The following is a 21,932-nucleotide window of genomic DNA, read 5'->3' as shown; positions in this document are numbered from 1 at the left end:
GCCACAATGGACAAGAATCCATCTCGGGTTCTGTTTAATTCCTAACAAAATGTGCAGATGAACTGAAACACAATAGTATGGCAAGAGATTCAGTATTTGGGAAGTACGCAGAGGACATGGTAGAAATCCAACCAACACCGCTAGTTAAACTGAACTTGCAGTGGACGCCACCAGTACGAGGTACTGTCAAGATAAATCGTGATGCGTCATTCTTGGCCAAGAATGGTTGGAGTGTGGCTGTTGTTGTAGCCCGTGATTATCAAGGCCATATCCTTGTCTCCATCTACCAAAGGTTGCCGGCATGCGGGAGTGCAGAAGAGGCAGAAGCAAGGGCAGCTTTGGCAGGCGTGCAGGCTCTGGCAAATGTGTACAATGGACCAACCGTGCTGGAACTGGACTGCCAAGCAATTACTAAGGAACTTACAGAGCAGGCCCGCACTCGGTCCCCTAATTATGGGTCGATCATGGACATCAAGCATGCCATATCTGCGTTTGAAGCATGCAACATCTCGTGTACCAGACGCAGTGGGAATGTTCTCGCCCATGAACTGGCAGCCGAAACTAGGAGAAGTGAAGATCAGAAGTGGATCGAAGGGGTGCCGGAGAGACTGCGACCACTGATGCTAGGCGAATATCCTTCTCCTGCTTGAGTAGTGTTCTACTCTTGTTCTAAAAAAAGTCTTGCGGAAATCATCTTACTGAGGCATGACTTCCCCTGAGTTTGATAACTTAGGGTCACTCCAGGGAGAAAGGGAACTATCTACATTTATGTTTGATTTACTTTTTTGGTGTTTTACCTTTTTTTGGAAAATATGCTAACAATTTTGTAAGTGCTTGGACATATATCTAGACATGCCCAAACAACTTTTTCAAATCCATGAACTTTTTGTAAAAAAAATACACAAACTTCTTGATGCATGAAACATTTTATGGGTATATAGGAAATGGATATTGTTCAACTAAGAGACGCTTTATGTTGCACGATAAATATTTCTATTGACAGGTTTGTGAACATTCTTTTTCGCACTATGTAAAATGCGCATACTTTAGGTTTTCTGTAATATTTTAAAACTCTTTTAACCAGTGCGACCCACTAACAAGCATTGTTTTTTTATTTGTTATAAATTTTTAAAATATATTTATTTTACCTTTTATATAAACCCATTTAAGGGTCAGAAAAAAATGACCATGTGTTGCAAAAAAAAAAGAACCCACATATATAAGTATATCAGTGTCTTTTTAAAAACTGTTCATCTATTTTTTTTAAATGTTTTCTGTATGAGACAAATGGTTGCATGTTGCAAGAAAAAATGTTCATACATATGGAAAAAAATGTTCGTGTATTTTTTAGAACTCATTTATATATTTTAACAATTTTTGTATATAAAGATAAATGTTCATGTATGTCGAATAGATGTTCATGTTTTGAAGAAGAATGTTCGCACATTAAAAATATATTTACGTGCACTCCTCGAATGCAGATACAAATTCTCTCTACTAGAGGGCTGTACACTGAGGACACGGCTGACTAATGAGAATTTGCCCACGCGGAGGACACGGTAGATTGAAATAGACCGATCTATAGTCCAATCACTCCTAGTACATACGAATAGGACAATTTTCAGGTCTCAAATTTGTTTAACATTAATCCATCGAATTTGGACCAAGCTGAGGGGGGCCCTTAATGGCTCTGCTCTAAAGCAAGGATGAGGCTATGAGCACCCATCAGCCATAGAAATCCTATCCTGCCTACCCCTCTTATTTCCTCCCCCTCTTCCTGAGCCAAACAATTTCCCTTTCCCTATCCTCCCACGGCCTCTTTCCACTACTACCACCGAGCCACCATCCCCTACAAGGGAGGGCAGAGAACACACATTCACTTTGTTGCTTCAGGTTGCAACACCTAAATTAGGCTACAATGGCTCTGAGGCTGTGGGCGAGCTCAGCTGCCAATGCCCTCAAGATTTCAAGCAGCGGCGCCAGGGCTGCTGCCCCGGCCTATTCGATCTCCAGATACTTCTCCACTGGTACAGTTTTGCTATTCATGCTAACTGAAGTTGTCTCAAGTAGGATTCGGCAAGATGTTTCTCCTTTTTTGGTAGAGAGTGCATGTAGTGTGCAATGTTCTTGTGCATTCTTTGCAGGCCAACTCTTTGCACTCAACACATTGTGGTTTTTTTACCTGTATCTTATGTGGGCTGGTCCTTTGTTGTTATCCGAAAAAGGAAAGGTGGAAAAAAATCTTCAATTAGAATAGAAGGAGGGGTACTTCTTCTAGAGATGGGAATAGTTGTTCTGCAAGCAAAATAGTTTCAGCTTCAGCAGCACACGATGTGCAGAGCCGGTAAAGCTATGGTCGTGTTTGAATGGATGGCTTTTCTCCGTTGATGTCTGAGCATTTTAAGTTTGTAAAAACTGGCAGTTTCTTCAATGAAAATCGACGAGGGAGCTCGTTGTTTAGAGAAAGTTTTTTGAATGGTTTTGATGTGAGTTTGCAGTTATTGATGGCTTGAAGTACACTTCCTCCCACGAGTGGGTCAAGAACGACGGCTCCGTGGCCACGATTGGCATCAGTGACCACGCCCAGGTGAACCAACGGCACTCCCTACATGCATGCTTTCCATATGTCAATCCTGCGTCAATAATAATCGCTGGGTGCAGGGCCATCTCGGGGAGGTGGTGTTCGTGGAGCTGCCGGAGGCCGGCACGAAGGTGAGCCAGGGCGGAGCCTTCGGCAACGTGGAGAGTGTGAAGGCCACCAGCGACGTCAACTCGCCCATCTCCGGCGAGGTCGTCGAGGTCAACTCAAAGCTGTCCGAGACCCCCGGCCTGGTGCGCACAGCAAACACCTCGCCTCCGTCGATTAGCAATCCTTTCAGTCTTTCACGTCCGTGTAGCGATCCTAATGAACTGTGTTGTTGCGATTGCGCCGTGGCCTGGCAGATCAACTCGAGCCCGTACGAGGAGGGGTGGATGATCAAGGTGAAGCCGAGCAGCCCGGCGGAGCTGGAGGGCCTGCTGGACTCGGCCAAGTACACCAAGCACTGCGAGGAGGAGGACGCCCACTAGTGCTCCTTGCTCGATTATTGTTCCTTTTTGTTGCAACCATGTCGACTACTCTTGTCTACAATAATTAAACCAGCTTCACCATGCGTTCAGTTCATCGGTTCCAGTTTTCTTTTGTCGGTGTACATGGCGTCCAGCAGTTTGTTATACCATTTCAGTGACCGTGACATCAGATATATGGGGAAGAGTTTGTATGTTAGTTTGTTGGTAAAAACAGACATTATCATCCACCAACAGATCATCATGTAACTACTCTAATATGGTTTATCTAAGTTTGCCCTTTTTTTACCCTTAGAGCTTGTGCCAAGATTGCTGTTTTACGTACATATTACCTCCTCTTCCCGCATATCATCTGTCACATCATAAAAAAAATCCTAGGTGAAAAAATTTGACAATCATTGGAGATGTCCTAGATGATGAAACACAAATTATTTTAGCCATGGAAAAGAATGCCTAGTTTTTTTGTTGGATGTGTAGATTAATTTGAGCCATTTAATAACAAAGGTCTCATCGGGCAGATGCGTGTGGCAGAGACGGATAAGCTGATTTTCTCTTTTCTAGAAGGGTTGCGGTTGCAATCACGCCCCGCCCCCCCCCCCCCCCCCCCCCCCCCCGCGCGGCACCTCCCCCCGCCTTTTCTGCCCAAGTTGGCGTCGGTAGATTTAAGTACATCGTGGTGGTTAGTTTGGGTGCAAGAGACATATGTCCCTATACTCGATTACTCGATCCTACAAATATCGGAGACCAAAGGTTAGGGAGTCCACAACCTTAGCGGTTAGGTTAAGATACACCTCATAAGAGACTCTCCCCAATGATGGCGAGTCAACACCCCTTCCAGCTCACGCTTGTCACCCTTCTTCTTGTTCCTCTTGGCCCATGGAGAATGAGCTTTAGACCGCTCTCTCCCTGCAAGCCACTTCTTGATCAACACATCGAATACGCGTGATGATCGGACTAAATGATATATGGGACGAGTGGAACATGCCCACCTTGACTTCTGGGAGCACACCAGTCTTATGGTTGTTGAGGTGGTTGAAGATGCTTGACGAGGAGAAAACATGTTAGGGATAGGCCCAATTGCATGGGACCGATCATGGTGGGGATGTTGAGGTCATTATTGAGGCCTTGTTCCGTGAAAATTCATGAACACCATCTTCTTGAGAGGAAGTTGAGTCGAATCGAGAGGGATCTTGATGATCCCACCCAGACGAGATCAATGTACCGCCCCACGGTTTGCGCTAGTTGTTGCTCGCAGATTTGTGTTCATTGTGCATATAGGGGTATACCTAGTCAAAAATGATGGGGAGGAGGCGATACAAGGATCGCGCTAATGGAACTCTGAGGTTGAGACGATACGAGACACAATGTTGTACCTAGGTTTAGACTCCCTAGGTAAAAGCCCTATGTCATGCCAAGTTTCTTACGCACCCGCAAGGAAAAATCACCAACATGACATTGCAGCATCAATATAGTACATACGACCAACAACGTAAGAAACTTATCTATGTATGTGTAAGTTGATTAGTAGATAACACAATATCACGTTGTTAAGAAGGGCCCACCAAAAACCATATCTACCTAGATAGTTGGTCCCCACTAACTTTAATTCTCTCACCATGCAACTCTCCACATCATCAAATGTGCCACATCAACATCCACTGAAACTATTTTGTAGCACATGCATATCTCATTTTAATTGTTTCATCTTCAATGATCCAGCTTACATGCATACTCTTTGTTCACACACAATTACTGAAAACAAAATTTATCCAAAATTAATTTTTAAAATCCGCAGCAACGCGTAGGGAAATCACCTATAGTTATAAAAAGAAAACACACCTCGTCATCTTCCACACAGGGCAAACAAAAAAATTCATTATGAAATTCAACAACACCAACGACGCAAAGAAGCGTGCCCCCAACACTTCATGTAAAATGTGAAAATCGTCGAAGACAAATCTAGCTATTAATATGGACGAAAACATGTTCCTCATTCCTTCTCAAGGGGAAAAAACACTTATGTAAAAGGGGTGATGACAGCGGCGTGCCTTCGGCTCGCTTTAGTGCTTGTAGTCGTCGCAGGTGGTCTATGAATCTAGATGTATTTATTATTATTTCTGGTGTTCGTTGTACTACCATGATTGAAGATGAATAGAATGAAAGTTATTCTTGAAAAAACACTTTTATGTAAAGGCATGTGTTTTTATTTTTTTGGCGGAAAACTTTCAATCTATTCATCTTCAATCATGATAACACGACAAACATCAGAAAATAATAAAAATATTAAAGACATGCAATTATCCATCCAAATAATCATTAACAAGATCTCTTCTTTACCGACGGGAGTTTGTTATTTGATTATTTGTGTGGATGATGGATTATTTGTCAACATTTTCAAAGGTCAAGTAACGTCTCAACAATTTCTCCCGCCCATGGCCTCCATCACCCCAAAACCGTAAACCCGTTCGCATGGCGTAAACCCAGGCCGTTGGCGCATTTCCGGCTACCATGTGCAAGACCGAAGATTAAAATCCTAGCATTATCTCGTCTTCCCCCGCCTCTTGCGGCCGAATCACCCGTTCACCACACCCTCCCGCCATGCACTGCCTCGCCCCCCACTTCCTGCTCCTCCTCCCGCTCCCCACCGCGCCCCGCCACGCGCCACCCCAGACCCCACCGCCCGCTCTCCTCCTGCCCTGCCGCCCAGCCCAAGCCCAAGCCCACGCCGCCCCGCTCCACCGCCCCTCCGCGCGCTCCCGCTCCCGCGCCGCCGCGCCGGTGTCCGACGAGGACGACGACGAGGAGGCCGACGAGGAGGAGGAGGATGACGACGGGCTAGACATCCGCGACGCGGACTACGACGAGGACGATGACGGGGAGGGCGACGAGGAGCTGGAGGAGGAGAGTGGCGGCGAGGACGAGGAGGAGGGGGTTGCGGCGGCGGAGGATTCGCGGCAGGAGACCGCGGAGCGGAGGCAGCGGTCGGAGCAGTACAAGTCGCAGCAGGTGGCCAAGCTCGTCGCCGAGGTGCGGGAGTTCGGCGACGATATCATCGACTACAATGAGCTCGCCGGGATCTACGACTTCCCCATCGACAAGTTTCAGGTACCTGACTCGCGCGGACGAGCTAATTCTGGTTCTACACACTGAAGCCGTATGTGTTTTGGTGGGAGTTTATCGATTTTGGAGTACCGAAATGGTTGGCATTTGGAGCTCTAGCAGTGCCAGTATTTTAAGTTTCATCTAGTTTGTCGAATCCATCCATCTTACTTGCTAATAAAAGGTCGACAGCTGATTTAAATCCTCTTAAAAAGAGATCAGCATGCGAAAAATTTATTTAAACCATCTAACCCTTAATTTTTGTGGACCCCAATTTGAAGGGCGAGATGCTACATAATAATTTGGGAAACATCTAGCATTGAATTAGTTGAACCTAAATTTTAAAAACTTAGATTCGATGGCTGGCCTAGAAACGCAGTGATCAGAAAATGGGAAATAAAAAAGAGGTGGTAGCACTGCTTATAAGTTATAACTCAATCCGCTCATTCACATAACGGGACAGATATCTCCAAATAAAGAAATCATGCTTTAAACATATGATCAGATACCGCAGCTGTATTTTGTTTGCGAATATAATTTTCAGAAATCAAATCGCAAAGAAAGTTTTGTACCGGTACTGCAACACAGTAAACCATGCAATTGTGCGGGCCAATCTGCTAGTTAGATACATGTGATTACACGGGGGACATCTCTTGTGTTGTCTACTGCAATACACTTCCTAACTTTTGGCATCATGGAGCTCACAAATAATATCATGTTCTCGTTATGCAAAAAAACTTAGTTGCCTGACCAGTAAATGACTGATAAGCACGGAGTTCTTGCTTTTCTACTGTGTTTTCTCATGGTAGATATCTTCCAGTAATTTGTGCTATAGGATGATGTTGGAGATATTCTCTTCTTAGGGAGCTTACTAAGATGGGATCATCTTGGATGGGTCATATAGTCACACTGCAATTATATCATCAATTTACCTTAAGATGGGGCCATCTTGTCTGGTTCATATTAAGCACTGCAATTTATACCATCTATTTTATTTATTTCAGATGGCATTGTTAGTTGATGAGCTACTTTCAAGTTGTTTTGCGTAATGAGCAGCACTAAGGCTGTCATGTCTTGATAAAAAGCTAGCTTACTTGTGTTGAAATTGTAATGTTGAGTCCATTTCAAGCTAACTGGCTGAAATAGTTAGGGGGTAAAATTATTGCTTTGGTTTTCTTCAAACAAATCCACCTCTTCCCCTTCGGCAATAGAAAAAGTATTAAAGCTTGATGCTAATATTGTTTTACACATAGAGATGAGACAGTGAACACTCCTTCCTGATTATTCTTTGGAGTGATATAACATGTTTTTTTACACTGTTTCCTATCTTCTTTTAGCGCCTGGCTATACAAGCATTTCTAAGAGGCTCGTCCGTAGTAGTTTCTGCACCTACAAGTAGCGGGAAGACACTAATCGCTGAAGCTGCAGCTGTGGCAACAGTTGCCAGAGGAAGGCGGCTCTTCTATACGACACCGTTGAAGGCCTTGTCAAATCAGAAGTTCCGCGAGTTCCGGTAAAATTCCACTTTCATGATTCATGCCATTTGTTTTACAGATTTATGACTGAAACCTGCAAGAACTACCTTTTATCTTGTGTTAGTTGGGACATGCCTAGAGTTATCATCTTAGTGACATCCTCATGCTCCCAAGTCCTAACTGACAGCGAGCCTTGCAAATTATCAGTTTAGGTGTAAGTTGAAACTCGTGTCAGCTCACTCATCCACATGATTGACTGGAGAACATTTATGACTGTTGGAAAATTCCATCAGCTCAGATGTTGGAGTATTTATTTGATTAGTGCAAGGCTGAGACTGTTATATAATTTTCCTAGATGGTCAGACTCTTGAGTAATGCATTTATTTTGACACATTGCCATTGTACAATAATTTCAGGAATACATTTGGTGATCATAATGTTGGTCTTCTTACAGGAGATTCTGCTATCAATAAAGATGCTCAGATCCTAATAATGACGACAGAGATTCTGCGTAATATGCTGTATCAAAGGTATTTATGCATGAACAAGTATTCATCTGTAGCATACTGTTACTAGTTTAATAATTTTCCACTTCCACCATTGGAAGCAAATATTGCAGATGCACGAACAAGTATATATATGTTCAGTGTTTCGCATTTGAGAATAGCATGATTTATTTTCTAGCTACTCATGTTTTTGGGGTTGGGGTGCGGGGAGATTAGGCTTTAGCGGTAGTTAATTATTGGTTGTAACTGATGTTGCTTGTCCTGTTTCTGAAAGAATCCCGCCATCTTTTATTTGGACTGCAGTGTTGGTATGTCAGCATCCGATGGTAGATTATTTGAAGTTGATGTCATTGTTTTGGATGAAGTCCATTACTTAAGTGATATCTCACGCGGAACTGTTTGGGAAGAAACAGTATGCTACTTTATTACTCTCTTGTTCGTCTTCATGAGTTTATATTGGTCATTTGACTTACTATTTTCGCCACATCTTAGGTGATATATTGTCCAAAGGAAGTCCAGCTTATATGCTTGTCTGCCACTGTTGCAAATCCTGATGAATTAGCTGGCTGGATTGGTCAGGTAACTGTAGCTTTCACTTCTCATATTTTGCTGTATTGATTTTCTATTGCATTGATGGTACATGATTAGTGGATTAATCGTATTGTCCTCGCTCCCCATTTTGCAGTAGCATCATAGGTGTAATAGTTTTTCCACTTCCTATTGTAATGATTGTATATGAAGCACCAGAAATACTTGCACAGTTCGTTGAAAGAAAATACATGCACAAGCACATGCGGGTATATATTTTTGGTTTACTGTGATCATTAGCATTCTCATGCTTGTGCAAATGCTGCCCACACATTGTAGTTTTCCTTTATTTCTGCTCTGGCACCACATGATTTTGTACTTGCGAAATCAGTTCTTATGCCTGTCTTTTTGTAGATCCATGGGAAAACGGAGCTGGTGACATCGAGCAAACGCCCCGTTCCACTAACTTGGCACTTCTCGAAGAAATTTGCACTTCTACCACTTCTTGATGGAAAGGGAAAGAAAATGAATAGGTTGTCACCTTGTTCTTGTTGGCACCATAAACTGGCTTACTTTCCAAATCAACATGCATATAAAGAAGTACTCTTAATAACGATATGCAACCAGCTCGTTTGTTTGTTTTAACCATGTTCACCCCCTTTGATAAATTGGACCATCCCATCAGAATGTGGGCAACTTCCATTGATTGATCTAAATAGTTGCATCATATCTGCCAAAAAGTTAACCATATATTCTTCACTGAAAATTTAACTCCTCTATACCTCTCTCTAGGTGCGTGCGTGCGCGTGCACGCGTGATTACCAATTGTCCAGTAGTCAAGTCGGCAGTTTACTAAACGGTTACCAAGATTAGTCCGGTACAAGACGTATAAAGGGCACTTTAATGTCTATTACTCCCTCCGTCCCAAAATATAAGAACGTTTTTAACACTAGCATAGTGTCAAAAACGTTCTTATATTCTGGGACAGAGGGAGTAGTAATCATTTAGTCATGAAGCCCAAAACATATTAACCCCATGATCATCTGGCGATGACATAGCTGCACCTTAAGGCAGCTTAAATGGAAACAGGTGTGCTCTAAGTACAGTATGTTCAGCTGCTAAATAAGAGGGTTTATCTGAACCTAGTAGGGCCTACTTAGGTCTGCCTTGCTTATACCATTAGCTATGTCCATGCGGGTTAATATTTTTTAGATTATCAGAAGTGTTCCTGGAAATGTACTTGGCTGTTTATCTAATTTCTATCATATACTTTATACCCTTTTGTGTGAAGGGTCAAATGCCTGCAAATAAAGAAAACAAGTATTTGCTTACTTACCACTGTCTTGGATGCTGATTCTGACAAAGTTTGCTTTGATAGTCATGACCAATCTTATTTCATATTTTGTTATTACTGGTAGTATGAAAACCGAACGCCGTTCGGTGGGCTAGAGGCGGGCGAGCTCCCAGCCTACCCTCGTTCGAGGCCTAACCTGTTATTAAACATGCCGCCGGTGCTAGAGCCTGTTGGTCGAGTTTTGTTTTATTGGAAGTATCAAGGGCATACATGATTTCTTCAAAGTCCATCTGGTTGCTTATGTTGTATACTTATTCATTCCTTATGAAAACTGATAATTCTTTGACATCCATACCATTAGCTGGTTATGCTACCGTTGTGGTTTATATGACACTGGATGGCATTTTAAGAAACATTCTAGGATATCTCTTGCGCATTCCAGTATTGCCTCATGCACATTATTTATGTTTGTACCAAAGCTAAGTCATGTATTTTTCATTTTTGTTCTACCCATACAGGAAGTTGAGAATGTCTCACGTCCAGAACATATCTTCTCCAAAAAGTGAATTCTATTACGTGAAAGGAAAGAGGAAGGTTAGAACAAATAAAAATGAGCAAGGTAATAGAAGCCCATTGGACATATCAAAACAGGTTCAATTGTCCAAGCACGAGGTCACCAATATGCGCCGTTCCCAGGCATGGACTAGACTCACTTTTATGACATGCATTTTCGCATAATGACTTTAAGCTGCTCATGTTTTTTTTGTGAGACCATGTCAGATTAAAGTGTGCTATGACTAATGGGTGTCATTTCTTGATTACATCACTATGCAGGTTCCACTAATACGTGAGACATTGTCACAGCTTTGGGAAAACGACATGCTTCCCGCTATTTGGTTTATCTTTAGTAGAAGAGGATGTGATGCAGCCGTTGAATATATTGAGGATTGTAGACTTCTGCATGATTGTGAGGCTAGTGAAGTTGAACTGGAACTTAGGAGGTTCAGGATGCAATATCCTGATGCTGTCCGGGAAAACGCTGTGAAAGGACTCTTGCGAGGAGTTGCTGCTCATCATGCTGGTTGCTTGCCACTGTGGAAGTCCTTTATTGAAGAACTGTTTCAACGTGGCCTTGTTAAAGTAGTCTTTGCAACAGAAACCCTTGCTGCTGGGATCAACATGCCTGCTAGGACAGCTGTGATTTCTTCTCTCAGCAAAAGAATTGATGCCGGACGCCAGCTCTTAACCCCAAATAACCTATTCCAGATGGCAGGTCGTGCTGGAAGGAGAGGGATCGACACAGTTGGGCATTCTGTTCTTGTTCAGACTACTAATGAAGGGCCTGAAGAATGTTGTGATGTTATCTTCGCTGGACTTGAGCCACTTGTTTCACAATTTACCGCATCATACGGGATGGTTTTGAATCTCCTTGCTGTATGTATCTTGCTGTAATGTATCTGCATATTTTCTTGTTTTCTCGTATTCCTTATCTGATGGATTGGAATGTGCCGTTCAGGGTTCGAAAGTTACTCATAAGCAGAAAGAATCAGGTGATGTTAAGGCTAAACGTTCTGGAAGAACATTGGAAGAAGCTCGGAAGTTAGTGGAGCAAAGCTTTGGGAATTATGTTGGGAGCAATGTAATGGTTGCTGCTAAAGAAGAGCTTGAGAGAATTCAGAAAGAAATACAACACCTCTCTTCAGAAATTACAGATGAATTCATTGACAGGAAATGCAGGAAGGAATTATCCGAGGAAGACTATGCTGAGATTTCTCTTCTACAAAACAAGTTAAAGGTAATGTTCATTGCTTGATCTGGTTTATGTATAGTAATTCAGTAACATGGAAATCCATCTAACGTATCTGAAATTCTTACAGTTCCACTTATAAATGCTCAATTATTTGTGTCAATGTATTAATGACACCGGGCTGCCTTTTTTCTATTAATGACAGATAAACATGATCTCCATCGATTTTTTGGGCTGACACACTACCATGGTTCTTTAAGAATTGGATATAGTGCATGTAGCTCTTCTTTGTATCATTACTTCATTTCATGTTTACAAAAATAATTATATGCCTTCGCAGTTTACGACATATTAGGAAACACGTTAAAATCAAGACGGTCTTAAGTAAGAGAAAATTCCTTATTTGACACTGTCTTAAAATCTGGTTCCTTATTTGACACTGGAAACGTTTTTCTTCCCTATTTGACACTAGTCCTAAATTAGTGCGGTATGTGTGTGTGCGCGCGTGTGTGCTGTTGCGTGTGTGGGTGCTCACGCACATGTGTGCTGCCGCTGCATGTGTGTGTGCATGTGTGCTGCAGTGTGTGTTTGCTACTGCGTGTGTACGTGCGCGTGTGTGTGTGCTGTTGCGTGCCTATGTGCTGCCTGCGTGTGTGCTGCTGCTGCGTGTGTGTGTATGTGTGTGTGTGCTGCGTGCGTGTGTGTGTATGTGTGTGTGTGCTGCGTGCGTGTGTGTTGCTGCGTGTGTGTGCGCGTGCATGTGTGTTGCTGCGTGTGTGTGCGTGTGTGTGTGTGTGCACGTGCGCGTGCGTGTTGTTGCGTGTGTGTGTGCACGTGCGCGTGCATGTTGTTGCGTGTGTGTGCGCGTGCGTGTGTGTTGGTGCATGTGTATGTGTTGCTGCGTGTGTTCTCCTGCCCTCGCACTGATGCTGCGTGTGTGCGCTATTGCCCCCCACACACATACCACATGAGGGGCAAAAGAGTCTTTTCAGGTGTCATTTAGGCTCAAAATGGACGGAAATGTCATATAGGGAATAAAATTTAGAACTTGTGTCAAATAGGGAAGAAAAACTTTTCCAGTGTCAAATAAGGAAGCAGATTTTAAGATAGTGTCAAATAAGGAATTTTCTCCTTAAGGTATACGTGTGCCCCCTTTTGTTTTGAGCAGTCCTCTTGTTTCAGTGTCTCTATCAACTTCTATTTCTTTCAGGGCTTAGTTTAGGATTAGGTTGGTGATCTTTTGCCGGGCAATTCATCTCATTGGCAATTGAGGAGTATTTTTTGTTTTGTTTACAACAAACCAAAACGACACACTGAAACCCTTTCTATCTTAATGCAAACATGTGAAGCCATCCTTCGTGCTCTAGAAAACCCCCACCATGTGGGCACTTGAATTTACCTAGCATGCTAATATTGACATATGGCTTTGCCTATAAATGTTAAAATTTAAAACCTAAAATGATCCATCAACTTCAAAACCCAGTCTCTTTTAACTCATGGACACTTCCAAGAATTCGAGTAGAAGGTATTACATAATTAAAGTTTTTTTTTCATAACTTGTTGACCGAGGTACTGCTTATGATGTATTATTAGACCTTATATGTTCTATGCACTTGTTCCTCAGGAAGAGAAGAAGATACGAAATGAACTGAAAAAGAGGATGGAACTAGAGAGAATGGCTGCATGGAAAACTCAATTAGAAGAGTTTGAAAGTGGTCACCTCCCTTTCATGTGCTTGCAGTATAAAGATAAAGATTCAGTTCACCACACGATTCCTGCTGTTTTTATTGGAAGCCTCAGCTCGTTTGATGATCAAAAGATTGCCAGCATGGTGAGTGAGTAAGTTTCATTGCATGAGAGTTGTAGAGGGAAAAGCTTCATGGTTTCACTTTGGGATTGTTTACGTCTCTTGTTGTGCACGTTCTTGTCAAATGACAAGCATTAATTATCGGATACTGCAAAAATGAAAGTTCTGAACCGCAGTAGTTTACATCCTTTGCTGTTTGTATATCTACATTTTTGTTAGACATGCCCCAAGATATGAATTATTGAAGTTTTTCTCTACCACTTTGTCTTTGTGATTTCTGTCCTAGTGTCCTCCTCGTGTGTTCTTATGAAAATAACTATTGCAGCTGGAAGATGATTCTATTGGTCCAGGCAAGCAGGAATTTGATAACGAGGGACAACTTCTTTGCCCATCATACTATGTTGCTTTGAGTTCAGATAATTCATGGTATCTATTCACAGAAAAATGGATAAAAACTGTTTACCAGACAGGTCTACCTGCTGTTCCTTCAGTGGAGGGTGGGCCACTCCCTAGAGAAACCCTGAAGCAGCTCCTTTTGCGTGAAGACATGATCTGGGATAAAATCGCAAAATCAGAACATGGTTTTTTGTTATGCATGGACGGATCCCTAGACACATGGTCGTGGAGTCTAAATGTTCCTGTGCTTAATAGCCTCTCAGAAGACGACAAGGTTTGCACTTACTCCTTGGCTTTCCCAATATTTCGTGCTTTTATTGTAAATTAGAGTTATCTGTTACTACCTCCGATCCATAATAAGTGTCGCAGTTTTGAACTAACCCCAGTTCAAAACTGCGACACTTATTTTGGATTGGAGGGAGTACTATCTTTAAAAGATATTGATTTCTCACAAGATTCACTAAGTGTTCATTTCTCCCATCTGTGTCTTGTAATAGGTTGTTTAATCATAGTGGTCGGACCATATGACTCTAGGAGTAATATACCGTAGTACTGCCAGTTCTTTTCATTTGTGTCTTCTAATAGGTTGGTCAATCATGTCGTCAGACCAGTAATACACTGCTACTGAGTACTGACAGTTCCTTCTAATGTTAATAGATAACCAACGTAACATGCACATCCTCATTTCATATATTATCATTTAATGCTATTCAAATCATGTCTGGTATGAAGTTATGCATTATCATTTGCAACTTGCAGTTCTGTTGACGTTTTAGCATGCAGTTCTGTTGACGTTTTGGCGTTGAACTAGCAACTTGCAGTTCTGTTGACGTTTTGGCATTGAACTTGCAACTTGCATTTCTGTTAGCATTGAACTTTTTTTTGTTACTCTTTCTTCACAGGTGGAACGATTCTCCCAGGAACATCAGGCCGCTGTAGAATCTCACAAGCAACAGAGGAGGAAGGTTTCACAATTGAAGAAAACAATCAGAAGTACTAAGGGTTTTAGAGAATTTCAAAAGATCATCGACATGAGAAACTTTACAAAAGAAAAGATTGAGCGTTTGGAAGCTAGATCCCGTCGTTTGACTAGACGCATAATGCAAATTGAACCAACTGGTTGGAAAGAATTTTTGCAGGTAACCATGTATGCTTTTATATGTTTGATGAACCTATCTAATTGAACTATATAGTTGTTGAAAGCACTCTGGTACTTTTTGTATCGTATCATTATATGTATAGAGTACATTGAGTTAGTTACTTCCACTTCATGCATTAATTAACTACGTAACTGAACCACATGAGACCGAAAATATATTGAAGTCATTGTAGCATGTCCTGTTGCTTCCTATCGTGCCCCCATTCAGCCCCAGCCAGTGCTCCTTGACCACCTTTCATTCTTCCACTACACTAATTAAACACTCCCTCTGAACCATCTCATGTGTAATATTTTGTTGAAAATATATGCTGTTTCTCTATAAAATGCCATGATTTGGTGAAAGCATTCAGGATCTTGTGGATAACCAGTATGATTGCACAATACTAAGTTACAGCCTTATGCTTGTCCTCGGTAAGTAGTTTCTCAGACATTAATTTTTGATTCTCTCAATGGATGTTTACCAGATTAGCAAAGTCATACAAGAGGCTAGAGTGTTAGATATCAACACCCAAGTAATCTATCCTTTGGGTGAAACGGCCGCAGCCATACGAGGGGAAAACGAACTCTGGCTTGCTATGGTTCTTAGGAACAAGGTCCTTTTGGATCTGAAGCCATCTCAACTGGCAGCAGTGTGTGGAAGCTTAGTGTCAGAAGGGATCAAACTTCGTCCTTGGAAGAATAGCAGGTACACATTTCAACAACGGCACCTATTTCTCATGCTTACAACTTGCTATGGCTATTGGCTTGTAAAGCCTCCTGTTATGTCATGTTTATACCTGTACAGCTGTCCCTATCCTTCATGTTGTGGCCCGAATCTGTGGAAATACACTGGCATATAATATAAATCAATTGGACCATCAATCCCACGTGCTGTGCTAAATTGCGGACCAGCATATTTGCTGCCCCAAATAAGCTTTGTATTGATGCAGTTAATATTTACACGAGTACATGAACTGAACTCTCCAATGGTTGATCAATATGCTTCATCATCAATAAAAAATGTTTATCCAATCAGTTGTCACCATATATTGCCGTGGCCTATTGAGTGACAAATATGTTCATACCATAGAAGGTGCAGCCAGTAATATTTTGTGTTATCATTTACTTAAAGTGATACCATAGAAGGTGCAGCCAGTAATAGTTTCTGTTATCATTTACTTAAAGTGAGAACTCCAGTGTATTCAATCTCCAGCCCAAAAATTGTCAACGTTTTTGAATAAAAATACTTCCTCATGTGTTTTCTTAGGCACCATGGTGATTGTTTAAAATTTTGCAGTTTTGTGTATGAACCATCTTCAGTTGTTGTTGGTGTCATAAACTATTTAGAAGAGCAGAGAAACTCACTCCTCGATCTCCAAGAGAAACATGGCGTAAAGGTTTGGCACATGATGTTCCTATTCTCCTGTGTCTTTAAATCAATAGTTGCCCTTGTTACTTTTCTCATCCACTTGCTTCTTGGCGTACAGATACCTTGCGAAATAGATACCCAGTTTGCTGGAATGGTTGAAGCCTGGGCGTCAGGGTTGACATGGAGGGAGATAATGATGGACTCTGCAATGGATGATGGAGATTTAGCCCGTCTGCTGAGACGAACGATGGATTTACTAGCTCAGGTATGTTATTGGGTGTGCAGATTCTGTATATCTCCAACGTGTTGTTAATTTTGTTGTCAATTTTCATGGTAATATGTACTGATTTGTTTTGTTCCTTAAGTTCGATGATATGTTAATACTGTTCCTTTTTTACTTTTCTGGGCAACCTTACAGTCCTTAAGCTCGATTATACTATACTATGATCTGCATTACATTGCATAATACTCGCTGTGTTATATTCCAGATTCCAAAATTGCCAGATATAGATCCGGTTCTCCAGAAAAATGCACAAATTGCTTGCAGCGTCATGGATCGAGTACCGCTAAGTGAGCTTGCTGGCTGAAAGCCTGTAAATTGTAAGTACCGCATTGGTCATTTGTTGTAGGTAGGCAATTCTTTGTTGTACCATGGACAAATGGTTACCAGTTAGCTAAAATATCATTTTTTTTATGGTTTGTTGATATCTGCACATCAAATTCAATTTCTGGATATATGTAATTGTATCTACTGTTGCCGACATGGATCTCATGTAAAGAACTGGAGAAAAGAACCAACATAAACAATTTCCTTATGTACAGTCTGCAGCTAACCTAAACCTCCAAAACAACCAATTCAAGCCAATGCAAACAATCTCCATTTACACCTCTCCATACATTCTATTCCTCATCACTGCTTGAATCTGAGTCTGCGCCGTCCTTCATAAAGTGCGCTGGCAAGTTTGGGAATCTTGGCATGACCCTCTTCCTTTTGCTATCTGCTTCTTCTGGTGGCGGTTTGTGAGCCGGTGGTGCTGCCGCCGCACCACCAGCCACCGCCTTAGCACCATCAGCTGCCCCCTTAGCGGCTTCAGCTGGCCCCTTAGCGGCCGTCGAGGCCGCCGCTGTTGTTTGCTGTGATGATGGGGGTGTTGGCTTCTTTTGCTGCTGCAGTCTTCTCTTGATGTCCACACATGCCTGGTCCACCATCCCCAGGAAGTCCCTCACAATGACGAACAACTGGAGGGGATGAGCATTCCTGTCCTTGGTAGCACCTGCATGGTAGTACTCCGTTGTCCGCTGAACCAGATCAAGGACCTTCTCCTGCACTCCACTCAGTGCCTTCAGCTCTTGCTCCGCAGCATTGACAAAGCCTCTCAACCCTCTTGAGAATCCATCGTCCCCGCAGGTCTCCAGGAGCTTCTTGATGCCCACGAGTCGGTTGCCTAAGATTGCGCATTCATTGGCAGTCACATCGTAGTCCACAGTCGCAGCCTTCTTCACATTGGCGAACTCACTGCTGAGACCTCCAACAATGGGCAATCCTAGGTTCAAGTACTCGTTCTGCCTGTCCTCGCGTGATGGCCCCTGGCCAGCGGAGCCAGCTGCTGAAATTCCGCCAACAATGCTGCTCTTGGAGAGGCTACCAGAGCGGCGGACGCTGTAGTTGCGGTTGACAGCAAGGCGTTTCCCCTCTGCGCGCACAACCTCCTCGATGACAAAGTGGAGCAGCGTGGTGCCTCCATCAGTGCTCTTCACGTCATTGAGCTTGCGCAGTGCTGTGAGGTTGAAGGCCTGCGCGTTCCCCCGCGCCGTGCCGGCATTCATCCGGTTGCCCGCCTTGAGCACCGCCTCGAGGAGTTTAAAGAACAGCCCCTTTGTCCTCAATTCCTGGCTCGCCATCTCCAAGGTCTGGAGCGATTGCTTGAGCACAGCAATCTCAGAACCGTAGTTTACCTTGAATAGCAGTGCATTGACACGGGCAAACGGGTTGGGCACGTCGAGCAGGAGCCGGAGAAGGAAGGCCTCTGCGGGGGCAAGCCTGTCGGGGTTCCCAGAGAACTTCAGGATGGTGGCCTCTTCCTCCTTGGAGATGCTGAGCCGGGACAGCTTCTCGAGGACGTCCGTGCCGAGCTCGGTGTTGCCATCACGCAGCGCGTCGATGATCTCGTCCCGCCCCACGGTGAGGGACCGGAGGATGATGGAGATGTTGTGCGACTTGCGTGGCTCAATCAGGAATATCTGCTCTTCCGAGGTCGAGCGCCCGAGGCCGCTCGACGCGTCCTTGGCGTCCGCGGATTTCGTCTTGCGGTTCACCGCCGCGGTGCCGAACAGCGCCTCGATGGTGCCTTCATCCAAGCTGCAAACACGTCAGAGTAACAACACCGTTAGAACGTTCTGAATCGATCACACAAAGCTGGAAAACAAAAAACCCCAGTTTCTGAACACTAGCTTAGTATAGTTTCCAATCATGTATCCAATCGGTCACTAGGTATGATTCTCTTATGACTGGATGGGTGACGTGGCAGAGCTAATAATGTCCAGCGCAAGCTGACGGAGAAAAGTGGGTGACATCTTGACCGGGTTCAAGGCGTCCACATCCTGCTCCTAAATCCTCCCATCATTGCTTTGGAACTGGGGCTACAGCGACCCGTCCCCATCCAGATTCTTTACGCGATCAAACAAGCTAAACAATAGCACAAAATCATAAGTATACGGTTGATTCTGTCAAGGTAGATAGCAAAGCAAATGTGAATTGAATTTCATGCTCGTTCAACGAAAAGCACGCCGCGCCAACTCGTATACCCGTTCCACGAATCCCCCCCCCCCCCCCCCCCCCCCAAGAGAACGGCCAAAGGTGGCCGTCTGTCCTTATCGTGGCTTGCCAATAGGGGCTCCAGAATCCAGAGAGAACATACGCGCACAAAAAGGCACCGTGATTTGGGTCGGGCGCCCTTTCGAGGATGCTGCGACGTGAGTAAACCGGAAAAGCGACATCCTGGGTTCCTGATCCCATCGGAGAATCCGCCGACGATCATGGCTGCCATGCCAGCGAAAAGGGCCCCTTTTTTGCGCATTCAGGGCCTTTTCAGTTCTCACTACGCGCGTCATCTTCAGTTTCTGCACACTACAGCTACCATTATGCTGCAAGTAACTCAGCTAGGGTGCTAATCGAGCGATGTTTCAGAGAACGTAATGCTAGTGGGATTTTCTCGGTTCATGCCTGCCTGATGGTCCTGCTTTCGTCAAGGTTCAGGGTTCCATCCATGCATGACTCACTGTTCGTGCTGTAGCTAGCACTACATTCCTATGCAATCAGTAATGACCGGTACTGTACCCAGTAGTAATGCACGAGAAGCACAGAGAGAATTAAACGTCTGTATACGGGCTACGGCAATGGTGAACTGAAATGAGAAGCGGGGGCGTTTAATTCAGGAGCTGCTTACTTGAATGAGCCGCCGGTGAGCTTGTCCCACACCATGGAGTGGTCGGTGGCCGCCACGTTGACCTTGTCCCAATGCAGCGGCTTCAGCTTCGCCAGGTCGTCTGCGCCGGATGGCCCGCCCGGGGCCGCCGGTGGCCTCGAGGACGACGCCCAGGCAGGCGGCGGAGGAGGCCCTCCCTTCTTTCCACCGGGGGGCGGGGGCGGTGGCGGCCCTCCCTTCTTTCCTCCGGGCGGCGGTGGCGGAGGCGGGCCTCTGGGTGCTGGTGGCGGCGGCGGGCCTTTGGGTGCTGGTGGAGGAGGTGGACCCTTAGGCGCTGGTGGCGGCGGTGGGCCTTTAGGCGCTGGTGGTGGCGACGTGGTGGCCATTGGTGGTGGTGGTGGTGGCGGGCTTCCTCTTCCTGGCGGGCGCGCCAGCGATGCCGATGCGCTTGGTGGGGCGGCAGGGGCTGGTGGCGGGGACGGGCGGGGGATAGAGCTGACGGCGATCGCCGGCGGCGGCGGCCGCGCGTAGGCCTCGGGGGCAGCCACGGAGAAGGACGAGCTGGAGCTGGCGCTGGGCGGGCGCGGCGACTCGTCGAACACCGCGGAGGCGGAGTCCAGGGAGCCCCTGGGTATGAGCGGTTCCTGATCTATCTTGCCCTTCCTCGGCCGCGGCGGGGAGGGAGCCGGCGACCCCTGCGCCTCCGGCCACCTCTCCGCGCGGCTCTGCCGGGGCGGCGGCTGCGGCGGGCGCCAGCCCCCCGCGGGCTTCCTCCCCCTGCCGCCGCCGCCCTCGCCCTCCTTCTCGAACTCCCGCCAGTATATCGCGTCGAGGCCGTTCTCGTCCACCATGCCGCCGCGGGGCGGCCGCTTCGGCGCCCTCTCCGGCAGCTTCCCGGCGAGGGCGGCGTCCTGGGGCCGGTTGGAGTGACCGTTCCCGCCGGTGGCGTGCGTCAGCTCCTTCTTCTTGCCGTGGCGGAGGAAGAGGAAGAAGGCGAGGCCGCAGAGCGCGAAGCTGCTCAGCGCCGTGCTCACCACGGCCACGGCGATGTCGCTGCGCTTCGTGGAGGAGGAGGAGGACGAGGAGGCGGACTGCGGGGGCAGGACGGCCGGGCTGGTGGGGGACGGCGACGGGGGCACGATCGGCGGAGGCGGGGCGGCGACGGCCGGGGTGCGCGTGGAGGGGAAGCGGGTCTGGACGTTGCGCTGCGTCGGCGGCTGCCCGGTGGCCAGGGGGCAGAGGACGGCGGCGAGGAGGATGAGGACGGGGAGGAGAGGGGACGGAGCCATCGCCGTGGCCAGGGGCGGGGAGGGGAGGATGGAAACGCGACGGACGGAGGTGAGGATTGACTTGCGGAATCGATATTCTGCTCTGGCTGGCTGGTGCCGCAGTTGTGCTGCCTGCCTTGCCGGCGGCTGCGTTATTGTTGTGCTGGGTTGGGACTTGGTGGTGGTGCGTTTTGACTTGTTCGGGTTGGGTTTGGTTGGGTTTTGTTTGTTTACTGGGTCCGGCCGAGCGGCACGATGGTTGGGCGCTCGGGTCCGGGAACCGAAGCCAAGACGCGTTGCCTGGCGTCGCGAGGAAGGAAGGGAAGGGGAGGAGCCAAAAACAAACCGCGCGGGCGCCGCGTCGGGTGAGGCCGCCGTCGCCGTTGCGCTGCATGCGCTGCGCTGCTGATCTACTACCCCTCCTTTTGTTTCGTTGGCTGTTTGCTCGGACGCGGAACGGACGCAGCGGGCTCCGTGATTCATTCCGGACGGTTGACCGCACGCGGCCACCGGCCAACAGAGCTAGCGGACCGGACCACCACCCCCACGCGCTCCAAATGCACTATACTTTGTGCCCGGTATGAACGCACTGCGGTGCTGTGCTTGGCTCAACTCAACCATCTGCGCGAGTGGTGGGGTGGGGTGGGGTTTGGTTTGGACGCGCGTGGTTGATGGACGGCCGGGCGGGATTCCCGAAACCCGAGATCGCGATATGGAATTTGGCTGGCAGACGAGACGACGCCAGCCGCAGTGAGCTGGCGGATCGTCGTCGCCCAGTGGCCAGTGCCGCAACGACGCCAAACGTCCAAAAACC

The 21,932-nt window shown here is 46.0% G+C and overlaps 3 protein-coding genes across 4 annotated transcripts; 2 read left to right on the top strand and 1 right to left on the bottom strand.

Annotated features, from left to right (window-relative positions):
• The first annotated feature begins 1,736 nt into the window (after positions 1–1,736).
• Positions 1,737–3,360, top strand: LOC125514664 (glycine cleavage system H protein, mitochondrial). 2 transcript variants are annotated; one of them, XM_048680006.1, is made up of 4 exons: positions 1,738–2,027; positions 2,499–2,587; positions 2,662–2,832; positions 2,944–3,360. In XM_048680006.1, exons 1-4 carry the CDS (start codon positions 1,919–1,921, stop codon positions 3,067–3,069), a joined length of 495 nt encoding a protein of 164 aa, XP_048535963.1. In that variant the 5' UTR covers positions 1,738–1,918; the 3' UTR covers positions 3,070–3,360. The 2 variants fall into 2 exon arrangements, with proteins under 2 accessions (XP_048535962.1, XP_048535963.1); XM_048680005.1 differs by having other exon boundaries at positions 1,737–2,027; positions 2,662–3,360.
• Positions 3,361–5,619: 2,259 nt separating this feature from the next.
• Positions 5,620–17,124, top strand: EMB25 (DEAD/DEAH box helicase). The gene is made up of 16 exons (XM_048680007.2): positions 5,620–6,171; positions 7,503–7,678; positions 8,057–8,170; positions 8,450–8,558; positions 8,639–8,725; positions 9,089–9,207; positions 10,487–10,664; positions 10,803–11,402; positions 11,485–11,763; positions 13,340–13,546; positions 13,848–14,192; positions 14,821–15,057; positions 15,542–15,762; positions 16,354–16,453; positions 16,544–16,690; positions 16,914–17,124. Exons 1-16 carry the CDS (start codon positions 5,665–5,667, stop codon positions 17,010–17,012), a joined length of 3,525 nt encoding a protein of 1,174 aa, XP_048535964.1. The 5' UTR covers positions 5,620–5,664; the 3' UTR covers positions 17,013–17,124.
• A 75-nt stretch (positions 17,125–17,199) lies between these two features.
• LOC125514666 (formin-like protein 16) lies at positions 17,200–21,520 on the bottom strand. The gene is made up of 2 exons (XM_048680008.2): positions 19,872–21,520; positions 17,200–18,784 (listed from the first exon to the last, which is right to left on the bottom strand). Exons 1-2 carry the CDS (start codon positions 21,137–21,139, stop codon positions 17,326–17,328), a joined length of 2,727 nt encoding a protein of 908 aa, XP_048535965.2. The 5' UTR covers positions 21,140–21,520; the 3' UTR covers positions 17,200–17,325.
• Between the last annotated feature and the right edge of the window lie 412 nt (positions 21,521–21,932).

The sequence above is a fragment of the Triticum urartu genome, chromosome 6A (genome assembly GCF_056163025.1).
Source record: "Triticum urartu cultivar PI428250 chromosome 6A, HENAU_Tu73, whole genome shotgun sequence".
Lineage (NCBI taxonomy): Eukaryota > Viridiplantae > Streptophyta > Magnoliopsida > Poales > Poaceae > Triticum > Triticum urartu.
The sequence above is the reverse complement of the archived record's forward strand: the minus strand, read 5'-3'. Positions and strand labels throughout refer to the sequence as shown.

Bases quoted from the DNA above. Each gene is read 5' to 3' on its own strand.
- LOC125514664 (XM_048680005.1), top strand. From the start codon at position 1,919: ATGGCTCTGAGGCTGTGGGCGAGCTCAGCTGCCAATGCCCTCAAGATT. The intron at 2,028-2,498 runs GTACAGTTTTGC...GTGAGTTTGCAG, and splicing joins CTCCAGATACTTCTCCACTG to TTATTGATGGCTTGAAGTAC. The intron at 2,588-2,661 runs GTGAACCAACGG...CGCTGGGTGCAG, and splicing joins GCATCAGTGACCACGCCCAG to GGCCATCTCGGGGAGGTGGT.
- EMB25 (XM_048680007.2), top strand. From the start codon at position 5,665: ATGCACTGCCTCGCCCCCCACTTCCTGCTCCTCCTCCCGCTCCCCACC. The intron at 6,172-7,502 runs GTACCTGACTCG...ATCTTCTTTTAG, and splicing joins TCCCCATCGACAAGTTTCAG to CGCCTGGCTATACAAGCATT. The intron at 14,193-14,820 runs GTTTGCACTTAC...CTTTCTTCACAG, and splicing joins GCCTCTCAGAAGACGACAAG to GTGGAACGATTCTCCCAGGA.
- LOC125514666 (XM_048680008.2), bottom strand. From the start codon at position 21,139: ATGGCTCCGTCCCCTCTCCTCCCCGTCCTCATCCTCCTCGCCGCCGTC. The intron at 18,785-19,871 runs GTAAGCAGCTCC...ACGTGTTTGCAG, and splicing joins CTCACCGGCGGCTCATTCAA to CTTGGATGAAGGCACCATCG.